Source organism: Malaclemys terrapin, chromosome 9 (assembly GCF_027887155.1).
Source record: "Malaclemys terrapin pileata isolate rMalTer1 chromosome 9, rMalTer1.hap1, whole genome shotgun sequence".
Taxonomy (NCBI): Eukaryota; Metazoa; Chordata; order Testudines; family Emydidae; genus Malaclemys; species Malaclemys terrapin.
This window is the reverse complement of record NC_071513.1, coordinates 25,597,504-25,625,400: the sequence shown is the minus strand read 5'-3', so window position 1 is coordinate 25,625,400 and position 27,897 is coordinate 25,597,504. Positions and strand designations below refer to the sequence as shown.

Below are 27,897 nucleotides of genomic sequence, written 5' to 3'. Positions count from 1 at the left end.
GCCTGTTATACTCAGACTCTCCATCTTTTCCCACTTGTGACCTCCTCCTTCATACCTGCACCCTGCTACTCCAGTATTGGCTAATTACTGGCTCAGCACCTCATCTGCCAGGCAGCTCCTATTGCCATGTGCCTCCTTGTTCTATCTCTGAAGGGACAGACATGGCTATTGAGCAGGGCCAGGTGGCTGTGGTGGGATTGCAGAGGTTACTCTTCTCAGGGTCACTTACCCTCTTCAGCCTGGCCATCTCCATCTCTGCATCCCTTGTGGGGTTCAGTGCAGACACCAGAAGTGGGAGGGACAGCGCCCTTTCCCTGCTGTCCTCTCCCCCTTCCACACAAAATGGTCTAAAAAAGTGGGAGAGAAAAATCAACAGGCTGGATCCCTGTCGAGTCTGCAAGATGGGGTGCAAAGCCAGACTGGCTCCCTGATACTGGACTTGGCTCCCAAACTCAAGTCCAGCCCTTACCAAGTAGAGAAGGAACAGAGACTGGAGGTGGCATAGATAGTCCAGTGATGGGCACATAAATGCAGCAACTGTCCCATCTCTTCCCTCCATCTGACACACCCTGAATCCTTCAATTTTGGGACTCTTAGATTAAAAACACCTAAATAATGAAGTTTATACAGCATCTGTGCAGGTCTCAGACTGCAGCCACTCTACACTGTGAGACAGACAACTGAGGGCATTGTACATTGGTGAGGGAGAATGAGGGGTGTGAGACAGCAGGGTGAAGAAGAAACAGAGGGTAGGTGGGCACAGCAGGACACACATGATGAGCTGAAAGTGAATGTCTGTGGCTGCAGGATAAACGTAGTTTGCCGAGATTGACACTTTAGGCTGAGTTTATTGGCTCCCACAAACTGCCTATAACCTGACAGGGCCATTGCACATTGGATGCTTTCCAAAAGAAATCATTAGCCACTGAAATATTGCACCATGACTCTCATGCTAGAGCTCTGGCTGCTGCTCCATAGATTCTGTTCTACCCCTCACTGGTAAATCCAGCTCTGCAACAATCCCAGGCAGATGTTTAAACATTGCTCTAGGTTGTAAATAATTATGCAGTACATAAAAGATTCCATTCCCACTGACTGACAGTTTCAGATTTGAGGCCCCATTAAATCCTCATCTGGAGACATTTCAGAGGCACAACAGTGTTAACCAAGGGTTACAAATAGAACTCCTGCAAATCTGTGCATAGGCAATGCACCCAGATACCATGGTGACAGATATGTGAGAGAGAGAGACACCTAATGCGATCACCTCTGGGAATACACTGAATTCCCTCGAGGGAATACACTGAATTCCCTCCAGGGAATCCTCTCCTCAGCTGCAGTTTGAGACATTGGATCCAGAGAATTCAGGCAGACTGGCAGCACAGTATTGGGTGAACAGAAGAGCATTATTTTAATGTAATTTTACACATGTATTTTAGTTCATAATAGGGACACCGAACATGTGGCCTATGGGGGTCTGCAATGCCACATCTACCACCTTCATCTTTAGTATGGAAGGGGCACCGTGCACCAAGCATGCTGGGCCCAATCACTCACTGGCTGCCATAATGAAGAGGGGGCAGCTGTAATTTGTTTTATACAATTTGAGGTTGGCCCTGGAACTCCTGACCAGTTTCTAATGAGGTTCCCTTAGCTGGGCAAAGACTGAGCTCCCCGGTTCAAATAAAAGGTAAATCAAAATCTATCCTACCAGTAGCTGAGTGTGTGGACCAGGTTAAGACCCTGTTTTACGAGCAGAGTAAAGGGACAGTTGTTAGGCCCAACATTTAGGTTTGTTAACAACAGAAGTCTTTAGTGACCACCCCATGCACCAACAGAAGTTTTCACCCAAGCAGAGTTATCCCATTAACTAGGAGGTCAGACAAAACTTTGCTGAGCCCTTAGAGACTAAGGCAGGGGGCAGGCAGCTTCTTAGTGCCACTGTCACACGCAGCAGATGATTGCAGGTGAACTGAGGTGCAGTGAGTCACTGCCCCAGCTGGGTGGGAGGCAATAACCAAATGCATGGGATCAAATATGCAGTTGTTGTAAACTGGCCTGGCTTCACAGAAGTCAATGGAGTGATGCCAATTTAAACCAGGTGACGATCTGCCCCATGGCATCAATGGGCTGACTGGCTCCAGCTGATGACTGTCCAGCTCTCCTGTTAGTCTATGTACATAGCCCAGGTGTCTTTGTACAGATGGAGTCTTTTCATTATGTGAATAATAAAGGGGAGACTGTTACAGTTTTCAGCATTCACGATCAAAAGTATGGGTAACGAAAGGAAGGAGTTACACCAGATTTTTATCTTGACTGCATCCCTCATTAACTGTAGATCAGGGATTCTCAAACTGGGGTTTGGGACCCCTCAGGAGGTTGTGAGGTTATTACATGGGGGGGGGTCACAAGCTGTCAGCCTCCACCCCAAACCCTGCTTTGCCTTCAGCATTTATAATGGTGTTAAATATATAAACAAGTGTTTTTAATCTATAAGGGGGTTTGCACTCAGAGGCTTGCTATGTGAAAGGGGTCACCAGTACAATAGTTTGAGAACTACTGCTGTAGATTGTAGCAGTGGGCAGACAGCAGGACTGCATTTCCTGGGACTGAGCCATTTTAACAAATCAGGTGAACATGACTGCCAAGTGCTCACTGTAGTCCCAAGCTCTTAATGGTTATGCGTCCAACAGAGAAAGTTGGGCAGAGTAGAGGTAAGTACCCCGCAGGGTTCTGCCTTGAGACACCACCACATTATAGCTGGGATGGACACACACACACACACACACACCTGTAGAATCTCTGCAGCAGCTGAAAGAGTTATGCTTAGGGTGCTGCCTATCATCAAGACTGAGCTGATGTTGATGCTCAGTCTCAGGGAGGAGAGCGGGTTTTCCCAAAGGCATTGCCCACTAGTGATCCTACTCTGGGCTGGACAACTCACCCGCATCAGAGTGGAGATCCACTACACAACTGGCAAGTAGGATCAGAACCTCAAAGCACGGCTTTGTGTTGTGGTTTTCTAAACCACCAGACAGCCTGTGTTCATTGGAGACAAGTGGCCTAGTTTATAGGGTTGCCAAATTTGGTTGGATGAATTCATGGGGGTGTCATCACATGACATTATTTTTAATTTTTGGAGACTCCAGGACAATCCTGGAGGGTTGGCAACCCAAAGTTTGAATTATGTGAATGGCCATGATTATCTGCAAATCCAGGCATAATGTACATATGGCCAAACAGACCCAGCCTTTTATTAGGGTCCTGTTCAGCTCCCGGTGAGCTCAGTGGAAAGTTTCCATTGACTTCAATTGGCTTTGGATCAGATCCCCAAGGATTGGATCCCCCCAGATCTTTTCTGACAGAAGCTGGAAACTTTGCAGAGGGTAACAGCATATCCAGCCCCTCGGGCAGCGAGAGAGAGAGAGAGAGAGAGGGCAGCAACCTCTCCAGCAGCTCTCCCGGACTGACAAGCAGAGCAGCACTGAAGATCTGGAGGAAACAGGGGCACAAGTGATATCAAGCATTACTAAGATATAGGCAGACATGTCTACAAATACTTGCCCTGCACTGTAACAAACTACCATGCTGAAAGAAGTTCAAACCTGGCCTAGCTACATATTCATGCAGCGGAAACTGCTGGAATCCTCAGTGGAAGCCACTAAAAACTCTAGGAGTAGAAGGATGTCTTAGTGCTCTGACTAGCAGATCTACAGCACATGTACTCTCTGGAATCAGAGGTTTGACTTGTCAGGCTATGACCCTCTTCATCCTACCAAAGCAGAGAAGCCAAGTGCCAGGCAGTTTGCTACTGGATATGTTAGTCACTACAAACGGAGGCCCTGTCTGTTCTGCATGGCTAGTGAAGGTCATTTGACACTTTCCATAAGAGAAGGGTCTTACTTTCAACTTTGGTATCCTCAGGGTCGGCTCCAGGCATCAGCCTGGTAAGCAGGTGCTTGGGGCAGCTGCTCCGGAGAGGGGCAGCAGGTACAGCTATGCGGCGGCAATTCGGCGGATGGTTCCTCACTCCCACTCGGAGCAAAGGACCTCCCGCCGAATTGCCACCGCAGATCACAATCACGGCTTTTTTTTTTTTTGGCTGCTTGGGGTGGCCAAAACCCTGGAGCCGGCCCTGGGTATGCTTAGCAAAAACTTCCCTGTCCCTACACGGTTGTCTTCCTGGCTCTGTCCTCTACTCCAGAGGAAGCTGCATTTTAGCATATTGCCATCTCCACCTGTTCCAAAAGCATGAGTCACTTGCCCCTCCCCCCCCAAATCAGATTGACTCCCAAATCAGATCAGAAATTCCTGGCTCTGGGAGCAGAGTATAGTCTAGTGGTTAGAGTCACAGCTAACAAAGCACCTGTTTGGGTCATCTGCATGGATTGAACCTGCATCCCCAGGATATAAAAAAAAGCACGATTATCTGGTACTTGAACCAAAGAACTTGCCCCATTAATAGAAGTAGAGTAGCAGACCATAACTTATACACGTAGTCTAGCCATTAGAGTGACTGAGAGCCACGGAGTGGCAGCATGGGTTATACAAGTACGCCATTTCAGCCGCGCCTTCAAAAAGAGCCGGTGGCAAAGTGGTTGATCTGTGCATGGGTGGTGGGTATAAGCAGCCCGGGGAGGCTAAGCCTCCCCTAAACCAAGTCCTGGCTCTGCCCATGCAAAGCCCTCTCCTCCAAGCTGGTGGCAGGTCAGCTCTGGTCAGAGGCCAGGAGGTGGCTGGGGGTGACCAGGGCAGCAGGCCAGTGGTCCAGAGCTATTTGGCTTGGGCTCCTCCAGCCACAGGGGTGGGGGTGTTGGGGGCCCTTGGGCAGAAGGGGCAGAACCGCATGGCTAGCCTCCCCAAAAGGGGGGCTCATGTGCCACTCATGGATCTGTGGCTTTATTATTAAGTTAGAGATGGGGATAAACCTCCAGTCACTATCTGAAGTGACCCCGTGCAGGCTCTCAATTATCTTATCTGTAAAATAGTGATTGATGGTTATGTCCCCTAAAAGGTAGCTGTATGAGGCTTTGATTAACAGTATGCATGGGGAAGGGCACAGAAATATTAGTAGTCTGCTAAACAGCTAGGATTAGAACACTTGCAAAGCTATAGGGCATTGTGTATGGGTCTGGTCTCCCTCTTATTGTGTGTCCCTAAAATCATGTCAAGATAGGAGCATACTGCGTTTTCAAGACTGCTCCCATAGCAAGGGCAAAAAGTCAGTGCTCATGATGCGTTCACTGGAGTTGAGAACACTCTTTCAGGAGTGCTGTGCTCATGGGGTTGTAAAGCACCTTTAGTCTGAGAAGCATGAGCAAATGCTGTAGTGGTGGAGCAATCAGTAGCCACTTCTAACAGTGCCTTGCCACCCTTCCAATTCCAGGAATTGGAACTTTAAATATGAAAAAAAATGTCTGTTGTAAAAAAATATATTTTGTATCAATCCTTTTACTCAAGCCAACTCCTTTGATCAGTTCATGTATACCAAGTGTTCTGGGGGTCGGGGTTAAATGTAACAAGAGTGAAGTGATCTTGGTAAAGGCTAGCAAGTTAAATGCTGTCTTGGTTCCTTGTGGACTCAAATTCTTTTTTGCCCCATGAAATACAGGTAAAAATTCATATTGTCATCAATAAAAAGTAACACTGCTGCTTTTTTTTTTTTTTTTTTAAGTTAGTCTGGCAGGAGCGCTCTTGGGGCTGCTTTTTATGAAGGGCTTGTAACCTTGTTGATTTATTACAGGATGTAATGTGAAAGTGTGAAGTAACTTTAGAAAATGGCTGATCAATAACATACTCCCCCTCAGTGAGTAGTTGACAAACTGACAAAATCCATGAAAAGCAAAGGCAATGCAGATGAAATTTTGATCACTGGTGCCACAGAGGCCCAACTTTGCAACACCAGTATTGATGTAGGCGATAGGCTTCCATAAATAAAAATGTAACAAAACTAAAAATATAACTGGATTTAAGCAAGCAACATGGTCTAGCAGGATGAATTGAGGTCAGTGCTTAGGCCTAATCTTTGGGTTTCCTTGCTTGTATTTGACTCACAACTTTAGCATTGAGCACAACAGTAGTATTTTTTAAAAATATATATTTTAGATAGCACTTAAGGAAACAGCTCCTCCATAGCAGTGAGAGCTGGCAGGATAGACTATGACACACAGAAGTGTAATGTTCAAATGTAGGCAATCTGAAACTTGCTAGACTGCAGCAGCTTTTCCTAAATATCTACTCCCAGCATGCATAGTCACTGTTCTTATGAAAAGCGGTTACGGCACATGCTGTTTTTCCAAAGCTAAATGTCTCGGCCATTTTACAACGTATTTTGTTTGCATTATCAGAAGTAACTGGGTCACACACTAGCTGCTCACCACATTCTACTGAATCAAACTCTGTTTAGAGTGTTAAAGCCCAAGTTCTGAGTCCTTAGCTGGGAAGAGGTCCCACTGACTTCCAAGGCCAAGTAAGAATGGCTGGAAAGGGACCTACAGGGATATATTGTTGGAGGGGTGAATTTTAAAAAATTCCCCTGAATGTTAAATGTGCTTTAGCTGAAAAACTTCCTGTGATGCAGTAGGGAGCGGGGTGGATTGACCTGCGAATGTCATTTAGTTTTACTGGACTGTCTGCATGGGGGATGGGAGAGCAGGGGATGACTTTAGGTGAGGGATACCTGAGCCAGGAAGACTCTCCCCACCCCCCAACACCTTGGCCCAGGAAACTGGACAAAAGGAGAGGGAGAGAGCCTGCGGGAGGGGTCTTGGTTTCAGTTTTGGGCTGGTTGGGAAGACACAGGGAACCCCAAGTCTGGGGTCTAAGATCCTTGCCCCCCAGAGGGACCTGGCTGAGGGTCCTGGTTGTACCTACAAGCTCTGCTTGGGACTGTGTTCCTGTCATCTAATAAACCTTCTGTTTTACTGGCTGGCTGAGTGTCACGGTGAATTGCAGGAAGTGGGGGGTGTGGGGCCCTGACTCCCCCACACTCCATGACACTTCCTCAGAGCTGAATGCTGGCCCCAGGCTCAAGACATGACCGCTTGGCTTCACATAACAGTTCTCTGGCTTGTGCGGTAGCCAAGAAGGCACCCTTGACTGGAGCGCAGAGAGGCCAGTGCACATGCAGTGAAATGGAAAACAGCTGCCATATGGTGAGTGCATGAGATATGTACATGCTGCCTCCACCTGCAACCAGGCCAGGAACTGAAAGGAGGAGGAGCAGCTGAAGCCCAGCCAGTACAGATGAGAGGTTTATAAATGAAACCTCATTGTTGCTTTCATTGGAGCACTTGGTACATTCATTTGAGCAAACTTCCAGTACCTACATTCTTTATCAGGGTGCAGCATGGGCTGCTCCCCACCCCCTGTACACCCACACCTGAGCATAAAGGGGAAATCAAAACAGAGGCAGTGTTCTTCAGTGGACAAAGCACTGGAGTAGGAATCAGGAGAGCTGTTCTCTTCCCAGCTCTGCCACCATGGGGAAAATCACTTCCCCTCTGTGCCTCAGTTTCCCCATTTGTGAAATGAGAATAGTGTAACTTAAGGAGATGCTCTGAGATCTCTAGTTGAGACGAGCTAAATGCTATCATTACTAACATCTGCAGCAGACTTAAGAGTCTGGACTTGCAAAGCTGTGGCAAGATTTCATTGCTTCTCTGTGAAGTCAGGGAGAAGGGCTGTTGCTCATTGTGTGTTAGTGACAATAGCTTCCATGTCATAGTCACTATATTGGCTGGGTCCTGCTGCTCCAGTCAAGGACTATCTGAGGCCCAACAGTAACCTAACAGGAACAAATCTTACACTGAAGCCTTTCCCGATTCCTAGAGAGCTGCGTAGAGAATAGAAATGGAAGAGACCCATTCGACCATAGCTTGTCTCCACCTCACTGGTGAAATCCTGACCCCACCACAGTCAACAGGACAGGAGTTTTGCTATTGACTTCCATGGAACCAGGATCTCCCTGAGGGGAGAAGCAGGAACGTTTTCTCCAGTATATTCTGCAGTCCAGTTCAAGTTACATGACTAAATGGATGTCTAACCCTTCCCTTGAAGACTCATTCCTGCCTGGAAGATTTTCCGAGTAGTCAGCCTAAATCTCCCTTTGTTTAAGTCTATCCCTTGTCCTCCCTCCCCACAACAGACCCTTTCCCTTCTTGGTGTCTGACATTTCTGATGCTTCCAGAGAGGCACCAGGTTTCCCCTCTTCATCATTACTGTCCAGGAAGCAAGAGTTCTTTCCAATTTTCCTCTTAATCTTACTGGAGGATCCTGCTGAAATCAGAACCGAGACAAACAACCCCCATGACTATTGGGGAGATCACAGGCCAATCTTAAATAGGCAAGGAGTCAGCTCTTTGGGGCAGGGACTGTCTCCTACAGTGTTTGTACAGCACCCTGGGCAACAGGAGCCCTGATTGTGATCCAGGACTTCCAGGCACTACATAACCGCTATTAATAAATAACAGTATTGGGTGTTCTACTCCCAAAGGGGAAACCATTAGCTAATAAACTTAGATTGGAGGAGAATTGACACAGGGGCCATCTTATCCTCAACCAATCAGTGAAGGCTTTCTCTCCTGGCATACTTCCAGTGAAATCCAAGGCCTGAGAGACCCAGCACAGATCATGTCAGTGAATGCTGTAGCTTGGGACATCATTTCCAGGGGAGCCCCAGCTGGGGAGAACCCTTTCCTTTGGACCCTGGTGCTGTCTATATTTGTAGGAACATAGGTCATACTAGCTGTGGACCAGTGGTCTGGTGTCTCACATCTGTCAGTGGCCTGTGATATCTTAGAAGATGTTGAAGACCACCCTTAAAGTGTTTGTCCAATTACTGTACATGGCATGGGGAAAAATCCTTCTCGTCTCCTGCACGGATCAGCTGAAGCATGAAGCTTGCTTACTCCTCCCTTAGCAAACCTGGTTGTTACTCGTCAGAAAAAAAAAATCAAAAAGCTCCTTTTATATCTCCAAAATGATAGCATTTGACACTCCAGCCTCCAGGAATTCCTCAGACTGTGGGTGGAATATTTCCTTAGTTTAAACTAGGGCTGTCATGCAAATAAAAAAAATCAGTCACGTGATTAATTGCACTGTTAACCACTAATAGAATACCATTTAAATATATTTGGATTTTTTCTAGGTTTTCAAATATATTGATTTCAATTATAACAGAATACAAAGTGTATAGTGCTCACTTTATATTTATTTTTGATTACAAGTATTTACACTGTAAAAAAGAAATAGTATTTTTCAATTCATCTAATACAAATACTGTAGTGCAATGTCTATCATTGAAGTTGAACTTACATATGTAGAATTATATACAAAAAACTGCATTCAAAATAAAACAATGTAAAACTTTAGAGCCTACACATCCACTCAGTCCTACTTCTTGTTCAGCCAATCGCTCACACAAACAAGTTTGTTTACATTTGCAGGAGATAATGCTTCTTGTTCACAAGGTCACCTGAAAGAGAGAACAGGCGTTTGCATGGCACTGTTGTAGCCAGCATCACAAGATATGAATCTTTAGTGCATCTGGCAGGTAAATATGTCCCTTCTTGCTTCAACCACCATTCCAGGGGACATGCGTCCACGCGGATGACTGGTTCTGCTCGGTAATAATCCAAAGCAGTGCAGACTGAAGCATGTTCAGATTAATCATCTGAGTCAGATGCCACCAGCAGAAGGTTAGTTTTCTTCTTTGGTAGTTCAGGTTCTGTAGTTTCCGCATCGGAGTGTTGCTCTTTTAAGACTTCTGAAAACACGTTCCTCACCTCGTCCCTCTCAGATTTTGGAAGGCACTTCAGATTCTTAAATCTTGGGTCGAGAGCTGTAGCTATCTTTAGAAATCTCACATTGGTAGCTTCTTTGAATTTTGTCAAATCTGCAGCAAAAGTGTTCTTAAAATGAACATGTGCTGGGTCATCATCCGAGACTACTATGAAATATATGGCAGAATGCAAGTAAAACAGAACAGGAGACATACAATTCTCCCCCAAGGAGTTCAGTCACAAATTTAATTAACCCTTTTTTATTATTATTTATTTAAAAACACGCATCATCATGGAAGCATGTCCTCTGGAATGGTGGCCGAAGCATGAAGGGGCATATGAATGCTTAGCATATCTGGCACGTAAATACCTTGCAATGCTGGCTACAAAAGTCCCATGTGAACACCTGTTCTCACTTTCAGGTGACATTATAAAGAAGTGGGCAGCATTATGTCCCGTAAATGTAAACAAACTTGTTTGTCTTAGTGATTGGCTGAACAAGAAGTAGGACGGAGTGGACTTGTAGGCTCTGAACTCAAACAAAATGAACCAAAAAACCCAAAACAAAATTACATTTGTAAGTTGCACTTTCACAATAAAGAGATTGCACTACAGTACTTGTATGAGGTGAATTGAAAAATATTGTCTTTATCATTTTTACAGTGCAAATATTTGTAATCAAAATATAAAGTGAGCACTGTACACTTTGTATTCTGTGTTGTAGTTGAAATCAATATATTTGAAAACGTCAAAAAACATCCAAAAATATTTAATAAATTTCAATTGGTATTCTATTGATTGCAGTTTTAATTGCATTAAACCTGCAATCAATTTTTTTTGAGTTAATCACGTGAGTTAACTGCAATTAAATCAACAGCCCTAGTTTGAATCTATCAGCCACTAACTTCATTTCAGTGATACCAATTCTCTTATCACAGAGCTAGATGACCCTTGCAGTCCTTTCTAATCCTATAGTCCAGTGGTTTTCAAAGTTTGGGTCACTGAATGCAAAGCACTGGGTCGCCTTGCTCAGCACCCAGGGACTCTGAATGCTGGCCAGTAAAAACTAGTCTCTACCTGTTCTGACACCACGCTGTGCCCCAGAAGTGGCCAGCAGCAGGTCTGGCTTGTAGGCAGGGGGGTCATGGGGCTCTGCGTGCTGTTCTGACCTCGAGCACTGGCTCTGCACTCCCATTGGCCAATTCCACCTCCACCTAAGAGCCAGACCTGCTGACTGCTTCTGGGGGCACAGTGTGGTCTGCAGTACCAGGACAGGCAGGAAGCCAGAGCCCCTTCCTGCACCCCAAACCCCTCAGCTCCACCCCCAGCCCAGAGCCCTGACCCCCTACCACACCCCAACCCTCTGCCCCAACCCTGAGCCCCCTCCTACATCCTGAACCCCTCCATCCTGGCCCCACACCACATCCCTCACCCCTGCACCCCAACCCTCTGCCCCAGCCCTGAGTCCCCTCCCACACCCCAAACTCCTCATCCCCAGCTTTGTTAGGTCGTGGGCATCAATTTTCTTCAACTGAGTCTACAGAAATTTTTTTTGAAAACCACTGATCTAGTCTAGCCAAGATTTAGACTCAACAAATCCTACACCATCCAGGACAGGTGGCTATCCAGACTCCTTTCAAAAACATCCAGTTTAGGAGCTTCCATGACCTCCCTAGGCAGTCTGTTCCATTGTCTTACTGTTAGGAAGTTTTTCCCTGAGATTTAATTTAAATTTGCTATACTGTTTGAACCCACTGCCTCGTGTCCCGTGTCTGTGGCAAGAGAGAACTTTTCTCCATCTTTTTTTATGTCAGCCTTTCAAGTATTTGAAAACCGATATCATGTCTCCCCTTAATCACCACTTTTCCAAGTTAAACATGCCCAGTTCCTTCAGCCTTTGCTCTTATGATTTGCATTCCATCTCTTTGATCATCTTTGTCACTCGCCTCTGGATCCTTTCCAGTTTCTCTACATCCTTTCTATACATTGGTGACCAAAATTGGTCATGTTACTCCAGCTGAGGCCTAACCAGCACCCAATATAGTGGTATTATCACCTCTTGTGACTTGCATGTTATGCCTCTGTTAATGCAAACTAAAATTGCATTTGCTTTATTTTTGCAACCGTATTGCACTGTCGATTCATGTTGAGGTTGTGATCCATTGCAATTCCTAGATTGTTGGCAGCAGCACTGCTTCCCAGCCAGCTATCCCCCTTCTGTATTTGTGCATTTGGTTCAAGTGTAGCACCTTACATTTGTCTGTGGAGAACTGGGATATAGATGACAATGAAATTCAACAATTTATTAAGACCCCTTGGAGGAAAGAGATAAAATTCAGAAGTGTTGGCTACCCCTCCAGCTTTGTGACATCTGCAAATTTGATCACTGTACTCTCTATTCCTACATGCAGGTAATTAATAAATATGTTAAACACCAGACCCAGAACAGATCCCTGTGGAACCCCACTCAAGACCTCCTTCCAATCTGACATCTTCCATTAATAGTTACTCATTGTTTGCAGTTTTGTATCCACTTAATGGTAGTGCCATCGAGCCCCCATTTCTCCAGCTTACTTATCAGAATGTCATGTGGGATGGTGTCAAAAGCCTCGCTAAAGTCCAGTGATATTATGCCCACCATATTCCCCCCAAACCAGTTACTCTATCGAAAAAGGAAATCAAAACTGTTTTGACATGACTTGTTCTTAGTAAATCCATGCTGGCTGCTAGCGATTACCCCTTCATCCTCCAGATATTTGCAAGTTGAATGTTTCGTACATTGCTCTAGTAGTTTCCCAGGTACTGAGGTCAGGCTAACTGGTCTATAATTTCCTAGTTCCTCCTTTTTAGAAATGGGTACCAGGTTAGTCCTTCTCCAGTCTTCCAAGACTTCTCTTGTCATCCATGGATTTGCAAATATTATTGCCAGTGGCTCCAATATTTCTTCAGTTAATTCATTCAGCACCCTGAGGTGAACATCAGGCCCCACTGACTTGATACTTCAGACAGTGTATGACAGGGGGACTGATCCATTTGCACTAGACCAACTCTTCTTTAACAACCTCTACCTGCTATGCTAAAGAACCCTGTATGTTGCTACTGATATCTTTTCTGCCCCTTTTTGGACCTTTTCCATCTTGGCTTAACATCTAAGACAAGGAGCCCATCACTGGGCAAAGCTATGATGTCCCACCTCTTGGAATATATTAGATCATGGCCGGTGTTAAAAAGGCAAGTAGAATGTTGGGACAGAATTAGCTGCAGAGGATTCCATGGAGCTCTCTCACCAGGTCTTATTTTCCACAGATATCTTACAGTTCCGATCCCACAGCTGGCCTTTGCATTCTGGGCTTGGCTTAGCTCACCACCAGCTTCTTTGCTGTGGAAACTTGTGGATGGGGCTCCCCTATAGCTATCAATGCAGACACTCCAACTTACAGAAGGTATTCTTGAAACTTTTGCGTAAATCAGGAACATGTACCCGACAATTATTGGTGGTGGTGGTGGGGGGAACAACTTATGGAACTTTCCGTCAGTGTGGATTTGCATAAGTCGGGTTTGCATAACCTGGGGTGCATCTGTATTGAAAAGAAAATTTAAGGGACAATTTTCTATAAAACCATGTAGTTTGGGAGACACTAGGCTGAAATGCAAGTGGTGAGTGTTAGAAAAAATAACTGAAGTAGGATCCGGAGTAACCCATTACATTAGTGTACCCTATCTGCTCAGAGCCCTGGCCTCCAGACTTAGAGATGCTGGGCAGCACCATAAATTCAATACAATTCACTAACCTAAACAGTGTGCATCTCTTCCAGCTTATTCCCTTCCTCCACCCCTTTATTCCCATTTTCCTTCTTGTGTCTCGTTTCCATACCTACTTTGGTCTAGTTTCCACCCCACCCCCTTTTGAAAAGCAGTACCTCCTCTTCTGTCCTCCCACTGTTGCCCCATTCTCTGTTGAGCCCCCTGGCTGTCTCCCAGGTTATGTTGTCTCTCCCCTACTGCTGTTCTCTTTGCTCCCCATTGTCTCAGTGGGGGTCACCCGAGCTCCCCTTTGCATTCCATGGTCTTCTCAACATCAACATTAAGTTCTACTATCATGGATGCAGCACTTTACAAACATTAACTCATTATTAATGTGCTCAGTGCTGACCATGTCCTTGGTACTGTACAATATACAAAGGTAAATATAGTCCATGCCCTGCTGAGCTTGCAGTCTGACAGACAGAACAGACTTTAGTTTTTTTGTAAGTTCTAATGAGATAAGTAATAGTTAGCCCCCATCCAGGCCTGTATATCATGCTGTCCCTCCAATAGACCATCCAGGATAACTTACCACCAGCTCAAGAACATGGACCAAGCTCAGCACTTGAATTCTTCTCTCTCTCCTTTCACCATTGTTGTTGCTTGCACCAGCTTTCTCTCCATTGCTCAGTCTTGCAATCTCAGGGACATCTTGGACTCTACTCTCTTCTCCTCACCCAGCCAGGAAGTAAGTGCATCTCTGAATCACTCAACTAGCTCCTTCTTGCTCATCATATTGAATTTAAACTTCTCTCCACCTTCAGAACCCACACAATTCAGCGCCAGCCTCTATCTCAGCTCCCACCTCTAATCTTGGTAACCCTAGCCCTCTTTGCTCCACCAGCAATATCAATCTTTAGACCTTAGTTTCCTTCACCCATTGCCACCTTTATGCCTGCTCCCATCCTTCCCCTCCCTATCTTCATCTACTACCCTCCCACCCTCTCCTCATTCAATCCCTCTGAAAGGCTCACTTCTTCTGGAATGCTCAAAGAAAAGAATTAAGGGTTTAAAAAATGATCTAAGGGAAATTGTCCTTTCCATGACCCTCCCAGCACATCTTATCAGTCCGTCTCCTAGACTGGAAGGTCTCGAGGGTAGGAACTGTCTTGTACAATGGTGAGCACGTTGTTGGAGCTTAAATATAATAAATGTTTTAGATAACTACAGATTTGACGGTTTCAGATCCAGGGAAGCATTTTGTCATGCTTCTGTTTTGACTCATTGAGAGCATGTGCAGGTTATCTGGGGTCCCCAAGGGGATCCCACAGCCCTGCTGCACCATGCCTATTGGTGCCCTTAGGATGTGGGCCTCAGCTTCACTACAGGAAGGGATTTCAGAGTCCAGGCTGGGGGACTCCCTGACCTGAGGCACTGAGAGGCAGCTGAGCTTGGGCTAGTATTGGGAATAAGAGAGTGATCTGAGCAGAAGCCAGGACAGAAAACTCTGGGGACAGAACAACTGCCCTATGTGTGTTTTGTTTAATTTCCTTTGTGGGTTTGGAATTTACAGCCTGAGAAGCTGCAGTAAAGAAAGGCAGCCAGAGACTTTCATGGTTGTGTTGTTTCTGATTGAACAAGAATGATAAGAGGGGAACCCCAGAGAGGGTTTTATTGTTTAACCTGGGCCACCTGTGAAGTCTCTTTCCAGCTGCTCTAGCTCTGGGCCTGCCACACTCATTGAGCTGTGTAACTTGTATCATAGCATGTCTATTAATGACATGCAGCTTGGATCTAGCTTGAAATTTGGACAAGTGACATCTGGACAACATAAAAGTTGATTAAATCATCATGAGAGCTGTGCAAAAAACCCTCTGAAATGAAGCTCTTATCTCCTTGCACTCCATCACCTCTAATAAGTAGAGTTTATAGATGGGGAAAACTTGGCCAAGTCACATAACCTCTGCAGCCATGAGCCAGAGAGGTTGTCGGTGGCAGCACTGGGACAAGACCACAGAAATCCCTTGCTCAGTCCAGATGAGCTTGTTGCCACATATTACTGAGCGGCCTCCTTGAGGCCACATTAGCTACTCAGCAAAGAGCATCTCAGCTACCAGGGGAGAAACTGGCATTAGCTCCAGCATCAGCAGTTGTTCCTGCTCCTCACAGCTCTGAAGTCATGATCTAGGTTGCAGGAGGATTCACAAATGACAAACCCTCTACCCCAGGAATGAGTGAATATCACTTGGTTTTCATGGCTCTCAGCTAGGAAACAGCAGGAGACTTCTGCCGCCCACCCCCATAAGCCCAAGATTGACCTTGCCAGCTACAGAATCCTAGTGTCAGACCCTGCCAGTGTGTCTCCTCTATCAGGCTACAGGAGAGGTTTGTATTGCGCTTTACAATACGCTTATCCAGTGTGACTTTCAGCAGCCACCTGGCTGCTCAGTCTAATAATGACTTCAAGTCCATACAAAGTTTCACACTAGTCTCGGTCTTTCAATAAAAATTAGTATGTCTAAACAAGAACCTTTTATTCAGCTACCCGCTCCTACCTTTTGGTGGTTCAGGAAAAAAAAAAAAAAAAAAAAAAAGTTGAACCTAGACATGTATCACTGCTGGCTTTGCAAACATAATTCAACCTCTTCAGCCCATTTCTAGTTTTTATTGTGAAACTATGTTTAGTATCATCAGCAAATGCCACCAATTTTAGAGGAACTCAATAGATCAGGGATCTAGAGGAGGAACTACCATACAGAGCCTGGGGTTTCTGCTATTAACCTCTCTGTGCACTAAGAAGTAACCAGCCACATTTCTTTGTTTCCTACCACACAATCAGTTCTTAATCCACAACAGTACTTTGTCCCAGGGTTATTTATTTTCCTCAATAACTTTTTAAGGGACTTTGTGTTCTGAGTTAGTACTTAAAGCTTTTTGGAATAACTATTTGTAGAGGAAAATATAAATACAGGGCATGGCACATTTAAGAAAAAATATTTAATTGTGTAGTCAGAGCTAGAGAGCATTGGTCTGTTTGTCTGCCCTGAAAGAGGGCACCTCCAGCACTTCCATCTATAAATATCATGAAGAATATTGACTCAGTATTGGCTTAAGTGGGCCAGTAGCACCCTCTGTGATTTATCCATCTTTGTATTAGGCCATCACCCTCACAGCACTGAGCCTTCACCTTCTGAATTACAGCTGGTCAAATGAGGAAAAGCCAAATTTACCAAATACGGTTATGAATGCCAACTTCACTCTGCTACTATTGACAATGGAGCCCTGATCTTGGCTGGGACCTTTAGACACATCCATCATACAAAGAGTTAATAGCTAATTTGTCAGTAATCGGGTGACCACAGGGTATTCGTGAAAGCATTCCTAGAAGTTTCACACATTTTAGCACCAAAGGTGATTTTTCTGGTCATTTGTACCAGGAAGTGCTTAACTCATTATTCAGGATTTATTGGAAAAAAAAAATAGTTCATCCAGTCAAAGAGTAGCAGTATTGCCATGTAACATAAGTGAGCCTTCAGCCACCAGATAAGTAGCAGTAAATAATCAGAGTAAAGAGCTTGTTTAAAAAAAAAAAAAAAAAAGCGCGCCCCACACACCAACAACAAAACCCATGAACTGAAAGTTGTTGGTCCATAATATTTGGACCATTGTTATTAACTATTTAGGGGCAGATTCTTAGCTGGTGTAAGTTGGCATAGCTCCATCAACTTCAATGGAGCTACATTGATTGACACCAGCAGAGAATCTGGTCCTCATAGTGCAGGAGTGCCCAGAGGCCCGGACTAGGGCCTATTATGCGTGGTGCTCTACAAACACAGTCCCTGCCCTCAGGATCCTACAGTCTAAGGACACAGACTTGCAAAGACTTTTGCAATTGCCTAACTGTACACACTGTGAGCAGTCCCACATGGACTGGGATTCAGGTAGTAAATTCAATAGAACTTCTGTCCTTAACACCTTTAGACTCTTCTGGAAAAAAAAAAACTCATCCATTGACTTCAAGAGAGCTGCTCTGTGCATTCACTTACACACATGTATAAGTGTTTGTGGCACCAGGGCCTGAGAAGACAAGAAACATACCAAGGGTGGAGGAAAAACAGCCAATGTTAGACAGCCAAACACATATACACATTTGCTTTTTTGTTTGTCTGTCATTATGAACAGGAAGAGCAAAAGTCAATTATACACCATTGGTGCTCAACCTAGCCATCACTAAGTGGTTTATAAGAACCAAAGCAAGGAACCACAGTCAACCTAAAATCTAGTTGCAACAAACAAACAAGCCAGGTTTGAAGTTGTTTCAGATGGTCAGTAAGTGGTCTCCTCAGAGGCACCCCCTTGTGGTCTCATGGCAGCTATGAAGACAATTCCTCACATCAGTTTCCCCCTCTGAGTTCCTCAAACTGAGCTTAAAAAGAAAAACTTTTTCAATCCCAATAACAACAACCATACTTAGGGTCTGGTTTATTAACTTATAACTCACATCTAAATACAAGAATCTTCCTTTCAGTTTGGTACAACCCAAACTGCCCTGGTCTGGTCAGGCACCTTACCATAGCAGGCTAGTCCCAGCCCATCCCAGCTGGAATAACTCCCTTGGTCTCAGGGTCTTCCCTACAGCTGCCTTTCTCACTCTTTATAGTCTCTTGAGCTTCCCTCTCCTCTCTGCAGCTTCCTGCTGCCCTGGGGAGGGGAAACTGCTGATCTCTGTCAGGTGTGCCTCTACAATACGCCCTCTACAAAGGGGCAAGCCACCCCTGACACAGAAACTGCACCTGACTTTGCATCCCCTCTGCCAATTTTTGTGGGTTTACAATTGCAGTTTCTTTCTTTTTAGCCTTTCCCTTGTTGGTGTGAAATAGACCCCCACAACCAACTAGGGGAAACCAATTAACTGAGCAAACAGGGGGGACAGTGAAACTGACACTACACAAGTGCTGCCAAATGTACTGAACCAATAAAATAGAGAAAAGAATTTTCCTCATCTAACCTGTTAGCCATAGTGCTCTTGTTAGTTGGAACAGTAATAAGTAAAACATTTTCAGACAGAGTGTGGTTTTAAAGTTGATGGTGTCCCTCTAGAATACCAAAGTTGTTTGCAGAAATCAGAATAAGTTTATGAATGACTCCCAAACACAAACATGGTCTACATTTGCTTTGAATATTTTTGTAATGAATAATCTAAACAGCTCTATTCCTTATATAGAGACCCCACCATATTAAGTAATGTCCATCTTCTGGATCTGCAAGTGTGATTTTTGTCTAATCTTTGCTTGTCTTTTATACTGCAAGCTCCTTGGGGCAGGATCTGTATCTTGTAAGGTGTTAAACACACTGACACTTAGCAAATACTTAATACTGAATTATCTATACCACTTCCTGCAACACCTGCCTTTTTCTTTGCCAAGTACTGACCAGGCCCAACTCCACTCAGCTTGGGCTGCCTGAGGAGGGATGGTTGCAGCTGATTTATTAAGAAACAGTGACTTCTGTGTACCTACTTCTATTCAAACAAACCAGCAAGTGGTCAAGCACTCACCACAGAGCTCTGGCCTTTTAAATCATTCCATCTCTTCCTGTGCCCAGGAGGGCTGGAAAGGCTGGAAGGAAAAACAGGAGAGACAGATCTTGGAGCCGGGATTTACCTGTGAACCTACCGCAAGAGAAGATGTTTGCTAACAGAGTCTATACTAGCTAAAGGTGCCTACGTCTCATTGTTCTGTTGAGAACATTTGCTAGCATGTACCTTTCTCCTTTGCGAGTTACAGTGGAATGCTATTCTACAGTTCAGGACTCTGTTCTTCAGGGAAGGTGCCTCTAAACAATTGGATCAGGTCCCTGAACCTGACATAGGGCTTGTCAACACAGGGGTATGTGTGTATGTGTATGTGTTGAACTGGATTGATTTGATGTATGCATGTTATTTAATTCACAGAACGTAAGCCATCATAATAGCATGCACACACATGGGACACTTGTTCCTTCTTTCAGTTCACATCATTGTGTACACATGGCAGTGCCTTGCTGTGGGCTAAGCATGTGGCATTTCTCAGAGGGTATCCCTTGGTCCTTTGCCACTCAGCAGTGGGCATTCAAGGATTTTCTGCATTGGAGGAAGCCAGATAGGTTCAAACATTTTTAAAAAATCCCATGATGCCACTGCCTTTGCCCATGCCGAACACTTAATTTTCTCAATTTGTGAACGGCTCTGGCGATCAGGTGGGAGATGGGCATCCAGATGCCTAAAGTGAGGCTACAGAGTGCTTGTCCAGAGACAAAAACTTAGGGGCGCTCTGAATTTAGGCACCTGCTGTGTTAAGTGACAGCTGAGTGGGAGTTTGTGAATCACCATGGTGCCTAACTATGGGATTTAGGAGCCTAAGGACCTTCATGGTTCACATCCGAGGTACCTATGGCAGACAGCAGTTCAAAATTGGTCAAGGCTCTCTGGGAGTTAGTTCCTCCCACCAGCTGTTAGTTAAGGTCGGGGATTCTCTCCCTGCCTCTGTTGCTTTTGTGACCAGGCAAGAAGAAAATGAAACAAAAATAATAATAAAATTAATAAAGTGAAACTCCTTAACACTGCTTTTCTCTGCTGCTGCCCTCTTCGCCCACCAGACTTCTAACCCCCACTACCTCTCCCAGCCACTTGACCTTTACCCTCTGAATGAAGTGAAATGGACCGTTTTCACAGAATTCATCAGATTTTTTTCCCTTTCATGGAATATCAGTTTTCACATTTCACTGGAAATTTTATAGGTTTTGCTAAGGGTCAAAGCTGCTGCAGCAAAATTGGAGTGGCTATTTCTGGCTGATTTTTTTTTAAATAAACCAGCCAATAAAAAACCAAAAGTCACTGAAATCATTGGGGTTCCCTAATAGTTGCATTTGTGATATTTATTGAGTTATATAGTCCCTCTTGGAGGAAATTACTGGTGGGAGATGTGCCTCCACAGATGGAAGGGTCTCTGAGGAATTTTGTGCCAGTAGAGCTGGGATTGTATTGTTTTCTGGCGTTAGGTTTTCCATGGCTTATCATGAAAGAGATTAATTAGAGCAGTGTTTCCCAAACTTGTTCTGCCGCTTGTGTAAGGAAAGCCCCTGGCGGGCCGGGCCGGTTTGTTTACCTGCCGCGTCCGCAGGTCCAGCCGATCGCGGCTCCCACTGGCCGTGGTTCGTTGCTCCAGGCCAATGGGAGCTGCTGGAAGCAGCACGGGCTGAGGGACGTACTGGCCGCCGCTTCCAGCAGCTCCCATTGGCCTGGAGCAGCAAACCGCGGCCAGTGGGTGCCGCGATCGGCTGGACCTGCGGACGCGGCAGGTAAACAAACCGGCCCAGCCCACCAGGGGCTTTCCCTACACAAGCTGTGGAACAAGTTTGGGAAACACTGAATTAGAGAAAGGGCCAAAAGATTTACTGCTGGAAGACTGGATGGGCCAGGGATAGTGAATGAGACTTAGAGCCTTTCACCAGTTCCAGTGCAACCCCCAAATCATTACTCTCTGATGGCTTTAATGTCCATTTTGTGAAATGGGTTTGGTGGGTCTCAGTCCAGTTCCTCATGGGCAGATATCCAGATCACAAAAGCCACCATCACCACAACTGGCACTAATTGGCCTGCTTTCTGGCATTCTCTGCAGTGATGTCAAGGACTGAGTGGGCCATGAAGTCCAAGTTACTCTCACACCCCTAGCGGGGGTCCTCTCCTCCAGGTCAGGCTGAAGGATGTTGACAGGAGCCACCACATAGAGGAAGTTTGTCCCCCCTGTCTGTGCTGTATGTGTTGTGTACAGAGACATCCCACCCTCCACAGCTGTCAGTGCAGCACCTTTCATCTGTGTTCAAGTCAATAAAAGAAAAACTAAAGCAACAACCAACCCTGAGTTGTGTCCTTTTAGGGGAGGCCCTTTGGGGTTCCCTGCTTCTGCCTTCCCCACTTTGGGTCTGTATCATTCTCTCTGGAGTCCCTCAACCCAGGGAGGGACAGGCAAAAATATGTCTCAAAAATTCCTCTCACTCTGCCGCACAAAAATGTTGTCTGCAGAGTCCTGCTCTCATCCTCTGCTGATCTGGAGCAAAACAAGGGAAGTCACAATCATTTGCAGGAAGCATTTTCCTCTGGTGAAAAAAGCATTTCACAGTAAGGATTAATGTTCCTTCTTGTTGCATATTTACTCAGTTCAGGAAAACTTGTATAATCAAAGAACCCACCAAATGAGATATGTGTTACTTGAACCTCCAAAATCTTTATGGCCAGGGTCCTTTTATACAGGATTTTTGCAGAAGCCACAGATTTTTCCAATCGGATTTTGCTGCATTTTCCTTTAATTCTCACATTTTCGCTCTTTTTATCATTAAAAACAAACAAACATAAAACAAAACAAAACAGCTGAAAAGTGCTCTGCAATGTTGCCTAAATGCAGATATTCTCTGAACAGTATATAGCCCAAAGTTATATTTTCAAATACAATGGTATTCAGCATTTGAATAGTACTTTACAAATTTAAATTGCTTTATACATTAATAGCTTGAATTTTCAGACCTGTTGAATAACCACAACCTTAGCTGAAGGCAATGAGAGCTGCACATGCTCAGAACCTTTGCAAAACAGGTCATAACTCACTAATCACCACAACTGATGAGTTAGGTATTATCTTCTTTTTGCAAATGGAGAACTCTAATGCTACATTTCAAATATATCTTGTCAAACTTGTAAAACTGATGTTATTTGGTGATATAAATAATCACAGTAAATACTTGACAATCTAGCAAATTACCTGATATATTTCTTATTATCACTACCTTGACCCCTACCTATTATTCTTTCTAAGTTCCCAGGCCAAGCCTATCACCATGGTATCTGAGTACCCGTTTACATACGGATCTATTTCTAAGTGTTTAGACTTCAGTGGTGTCAGTTTTTAATCTAAGCCCCCAATCCACTAATTTATTTAGTACTTTAATCTGTTTATCTATTAAAGCTTATTCCACAAAGCACATGTTAAACTCAACAGAGGTGGATGTTAAGCAAGTGCTTAAGTGCTTTGCTGAACTAATGCCAAAACTTTATATTGAAAATGCCCAGGTAGATGGCCACTGAGGATTAATTAGACTGGGACTTTTCAGTTTGGAAAAGAGACAATTAAGGGGGGATATGATAGAGGTCTGTAAAATGATGACTGGTGTGAAGAAAGTAAATAAGGAAGTGTTATTTACTCCTTCTCATAACACAAGAACTAGGGGTCACCAAATGAAATTAATGGGCAGCAGGTTTAAAACAAACAAAAGGCAGTATTTCTTCACACAGCACACAGTCAACCTGTGGAACTCTTGGCCAGAGGATGTTGTGAAGGCCAAGGCTATAACAGGGTTCAAAAAAGAACTAGATACATTCATGGAGGATAGGTCCATCAATGGCTATTAGCCAGGAGGTGCAGGTATGGTGTCTCTAGTATCTCTGTAATTGCCAGAAGCTGGGAATTGGTGACAGGGAATGGATCACTTGATGGTTACCTGTTCTGTTCATTCCCTCTGAAGCACCTGGCATTGGTCACTGTCAGAAGACAGGATACTAGGCTAGATGAACCTTTGGTCTGACCCAAGATGGCCTTTCTTATATTCTTATATACAAAGTTCCCTCTCTATATCATTCCCCTGATATACGTCTCCTGTGTTTTGGTTACTCACACTTCTGAATTCCTCTATGATAGTTACACACAGATAGTGTCTGACTTTCCTATAGGCCTTCTATCCTAAAGGATGCCAACATGCTTTTAAAATTATGCACACAGGAAATATACACATCTCTGCCACTCCGTACCTGTGGCTTATTGAGTCACCCCACCAACAACGCCTGCCCATTTGTCCCCTGCCCCACAAATGTCTTTGTACTTTCTTCCACTCTGCTCCTTACATATAGAACACAATCCCCACACTGATCCATAAAGCCACTACCTTCTCCCTCCTTAAGATACGCTTTGTCTGTGATGCCTATGGAAAACTGCCATCTGAAAATGCCCAGGTAGATTGCCAGTGGGGCTTGCTGATATCTGTTTTATTTATTTATTAAAGGATTCAGTACCATCAAGTTGTGACTGTAGCTAGTCTTTGCAGCCATGTATCCCTATCACTATTACCCTTCTCCTTCCTCCCCTATTCACTCCTTTTGGTTTTTTTTTTTTTACACTTCTTCCATGACCGTGTCTTAGATTCTGAGCTTTTGGGGGGCAGAGATCATCTCTTTCTGCAGGTCTGTAGAGTGCCAAGCACAATGGGACCCTATTCCTGACTAGGGACTTGGAAGCTACTGCAATAAAAATAATAAATGGCAATAATGCAGTCATTTTCCAGTGGAATATGACAACAATTTAACAGAGCAGAGCAGCAATATAAAACAATTCAGTGTAAGCCGAACACCATATACCTTTGAAACAGCAGGAAGAATTTAGGCAGAATGTAATTACCCAAATTGGAACTTTCCCAGGACAACAGGGCTAACATCTTTCCAAAAAGGTTCATTACAAAAACTGTCAGGAAGTGATGATCAAAATCTCAATTTCACATCACCTGACAGCTGGTACCTGCAGCAGCAACTCCATATGCCAGCACCGTACTAAGGTGTTAGTTCAGTACTTCCTTGGGGGGAAGAGCACCAATTAATGCATCACAAGTACCTTTACTGCAGCTCTGAGTTTTCCTTAGAGGTCTCCCATAAAAGTGTTGACCAAGAGCAACCCTGGTCAGTTTGTGAGTGCTGACACAGTCGCTCTGTGAGGTGATGTGGAAGCAAAGCCTTTGCTATAACACACAGACACTCTCTCCCCCCCAAGAAATTGCTCCGAGAAAAGGTTTCAGGTATAATTTAACAAGACAGTTACATTTCCTGGACATAGCAGCCAAAGGGAGATTGCACAGGTGAAGTCAGGAAATCTCATCAGACTCACTCAAGGGCTGTTGAACATGTTGAAGTTCAAAGAGTCATGTCATGGGGATTAAGTCTTTATGTCATTTCCATGAGAAATGATTGAAGAGTTTCATGTAATTTACAAGGAATCTGGATGGACATTGGAATACATTAAAAACATAGTTGACTACGGTGGGCTGGGAGGTTTGTTCCAATTGGTGCTGGGGCAGGCAACTCTTATGCTTCTTGCATATGAAATGATGACCTGCAGCTTTGGGAATAAATTCTTCTCCACAAGAGTTACAGCATTGCACAATTAGCTAAGTGCATTGTGGGTATTTTTGCCTTCCTATGAAATACCGGGCACACGTGTCACTGCCAAGGGCAGGATAAGGGTCTACATGGATGAATGTGCCCAGGTACACAAATGTATTTGGTTATGGTTATTATTTCTCTGTATTATAGCAGCACTCACACTGTGCAAGGCACTGTCCACACACTCACTGCTGGGCCCAGCCCCTAGAGCTCTCAGTATTTGGTCTACACAAGTCAAGTAGAATTCCCCCAGTGCCTGTCTATTTACTGCCAGACACTCCACTCCAGCCCTGCATCCAGCCTCAGAGTCCAGGGGGATGTACATTCACTTTTCTTACCCTTCCCCGATCATCACCCAGCATGGGCCTCAGAAGCAACCCCACTGCGGTCTCTCTTCTCCCACCATCACCACCTGATAGGGCTAGCTCACCATGACTCAGTGAGGAGAACTGACAGAACTAAGCTGCCCCTAACCCTACCCAGAGGGGTAGCTGTGTGTGCTGATGACTAACAGCGACCCAGGGATCTGCTAGGAATGTAATCTGAGGAAACTAGAGCTGCCTTTGAGTGACTTGTCTGGCTGGGGTGGAGAGGGATTGTGGGGTGGCTGTAAATTCAGATGGAAAATGCAGGCTGCTCATAACACTGACTCTGCACTGCGCTGCAGGAGGATGGAGGGCTTAGCATAAGCAGCTCCAGGGGCCTCTTCTAGCAAGGGGAAGGGAATCATTCGTTCCCCTCCAACTTTTGGGAAACAGGGAAACAGGAAAGCGATTTGCAGAAATAGGTGGTTAAGAGTAAACAGTTCGGAGAGGTTCAAAGGCCTCGCCTCTGCCAACTCCTAACTCCCTGATCTACCAGCCACCTTCCTCGGGACATAAGTATGCAGGGACCAGGGTTGGCAAACGTCTGATTCTTCCCTTTCTCTGACTATCTCTCTGGAGATCTGTCTCCCGGGCAGAGGACAATCCAAGAGAGCTGGGGGCGGGGGGGGGGGGAAGGGGAGAGCCATTGTTCTCTTGGGTCACACCAGGTCGCCACTTCATTTCGAACACCTTGGCCTAATTATCCACCGAGAGCCCACCCCTCCCCCCGCCCCCCTGTGCAAGAGCGACACTGATTTACAACAGGCCGGATGAAGCAGCAGCCAATGGGCTCCCACACCTGTTCCATGTGCGAGTTCTAGTCACTAGCCCAAAGTCTGGACTGCATGCATGGGGGGGACGCACTTCCATAGGCTTTGCTCCACTGATTTCCCGTCCAAAACGGGCATTTCTATGGGACTGAACTTGTGCAGCACCCGGATTTACTTGACCAGAGGAATGTTCTCTGTGGTGGCACCCCTCAGGCTATCTGCCCCTTCCAGCCTCCTTTGTGGGATTAGGTTTGGAAAGCCCAGGTAGCCCAGGGGAATGCCACTGGCTTTCAGACCAGGAAGAAAGGAATCTGAGGACCCAAGGAAATGCCTTCTGCCAGGCTGTGTTGGGTGAGAGGAAAGAGAGCATGGGGGACCCACCAGTGCTCGAGTCATACCCTCAGCGGGCTTTTATTATTATTATTTTTACCAGACTGAATGGTTTCATTCCCTTCTCCTCCTCCTCCTCATCTTCCTCCTGCTGCTGTGACTTTTGCCTGTATATTATCACACTGCAGGGCTGCAGGGCTCCAGCACATCCAAAGAGGCCATATCAGCATTAACCAATTCTTGTGAAAGCAAAAAAGTCCAACCAGCCAACAGACAGAACAAAGGAGCAACAAGGGAGATGGGGGAGGGGAGACTGGGACCCAGGAAAATGGTGTGATTTGCCTTAAGCTACTTTTCTTCTAGTGTGGTTTGGCAGGGGCTCGGAGGCCCCCTGTGCTTCCCCCTCCTACCTTGCAGTCTCTTATGCAGGATCTAACTGAATACTCTTCTGATTGCAAGTATTTCTCCAGCAAGAGGTCAAACTCCTCATATTTTTCCTGAGCGTGTTGGTCCAGCCTCTGATAAGCCTGGACGCAGCTGCTACACGCCTCTCCGTCCAGAGCACCGGCTGCAGCAGCCACGAAATCCACCATCAGGTTGTCCAAACTGCAATCCAAGCTGTCTGGGCCGGCCATGCCCAGCAGCAGGTCCCAGATCGTGTAAGTATCACAAAAAGAGAGGTTGAAGTTCCTAAAATAAGCCTTTAAGAAGTTTATTTTGGAGGAGGAAGAGGAAAAAAAAGAGGCTGATGAAGAGGAGGAGGAGGAGGAGGGGGGTGGCCTTAAGGGTACAGAAGGGAAAGAGCCCAAGAGTCGCTGTAAGGAATACAATTTGGTGCAAGCTGAGTCCAGATGGAAATGACCCCGGGCACCAGTGCAATATGGGATCGGAGCAGCAAATTTGGTCAAATTGCTTAAAAAAATCTCACACCTCCCCTCCTGTGACTGTTGATCCCCTGTCAGTAGGAAATGTGGCTGGAAGGCGCGCTGGCTTGCGTCCCCCCAAGGCGTCTGCATGGCTAAGCTCCTATCCTTGGATCTGAGCTTGGCTCCAGCACAGAGCCACAGATGATCAGAGAGGAGGACAGTGAAAAATAGAAGGGATGCCAGAGACATTCGCCATTTCTGTGCCCTCTCGGAATCAGCGCAGGGTTTGTCGTTTTGTCTTGGTGCACAACAAATTTTTAACACAGCGTCATCTTCTCTTGGATACATCCAAGCCCCCCTGATCATATTTTAGGGGCTGAGTGGGGGGGCTACTGCGGTCTCCGGCGTGGTTCTCTTTGCTCCTCTCCTCTTATAGACTCCCCCCAACAATGTCACCTACCTCCTCTGAAGCATGGTGTGATGATGGGCATCATTCTCATGGCTAGAAACAAGGAAGTGCCTTCCCCTCCTCCACCACCTCCACCTCCTCCTGGGCTGCTAAATGCTACCACCAGCCATTGCATGTTGCTGCGGGAAGAAAAATCAGCGCCACGGTCCTCAACATGTCCAGGCTGCTGATCGCCAATGCCAGTCCATACAGCGAGCCCCTCAGCCCAGAGCGGAGCCAGGCAGAAGCATACTCCTTCTCCCCACAGTCAGCGCTTGGCCCTCCTCATCCTGCCGGGGTGCCTCGCCTCCTCTCCGCTCTCCTGCCTGCCTCTGCCCTCCCCTGCACACACAATC

The 27,897-nt window shown here is 45.5% G+C and overlaps 1 protein-coding gene across 1 annotated transcript in view; it reads right to left on the bottom strand.

Moving 5' to 3' along the window:
- The window catches only part of NALF2 (NALCN channel auxiliary factor 2), a 79,170-nt gene extending 51,711 nt beyond the window's left edge, over nucleotides 1-27,459 (bottom strand). The window contains exon 1 of the mRNA XM_054040544.1: nucleotides 26,638-27,459. Coding sequence (XP_053896519.1) covers nucleotides 26,638-27,459 — 822 coding nt within the window. The remainder of the gene's footprint in view (nucleotides 1-26,637) is intronic.
- Nucleotides 27,460-27,897: the final 438 nt, after the last annotated feature.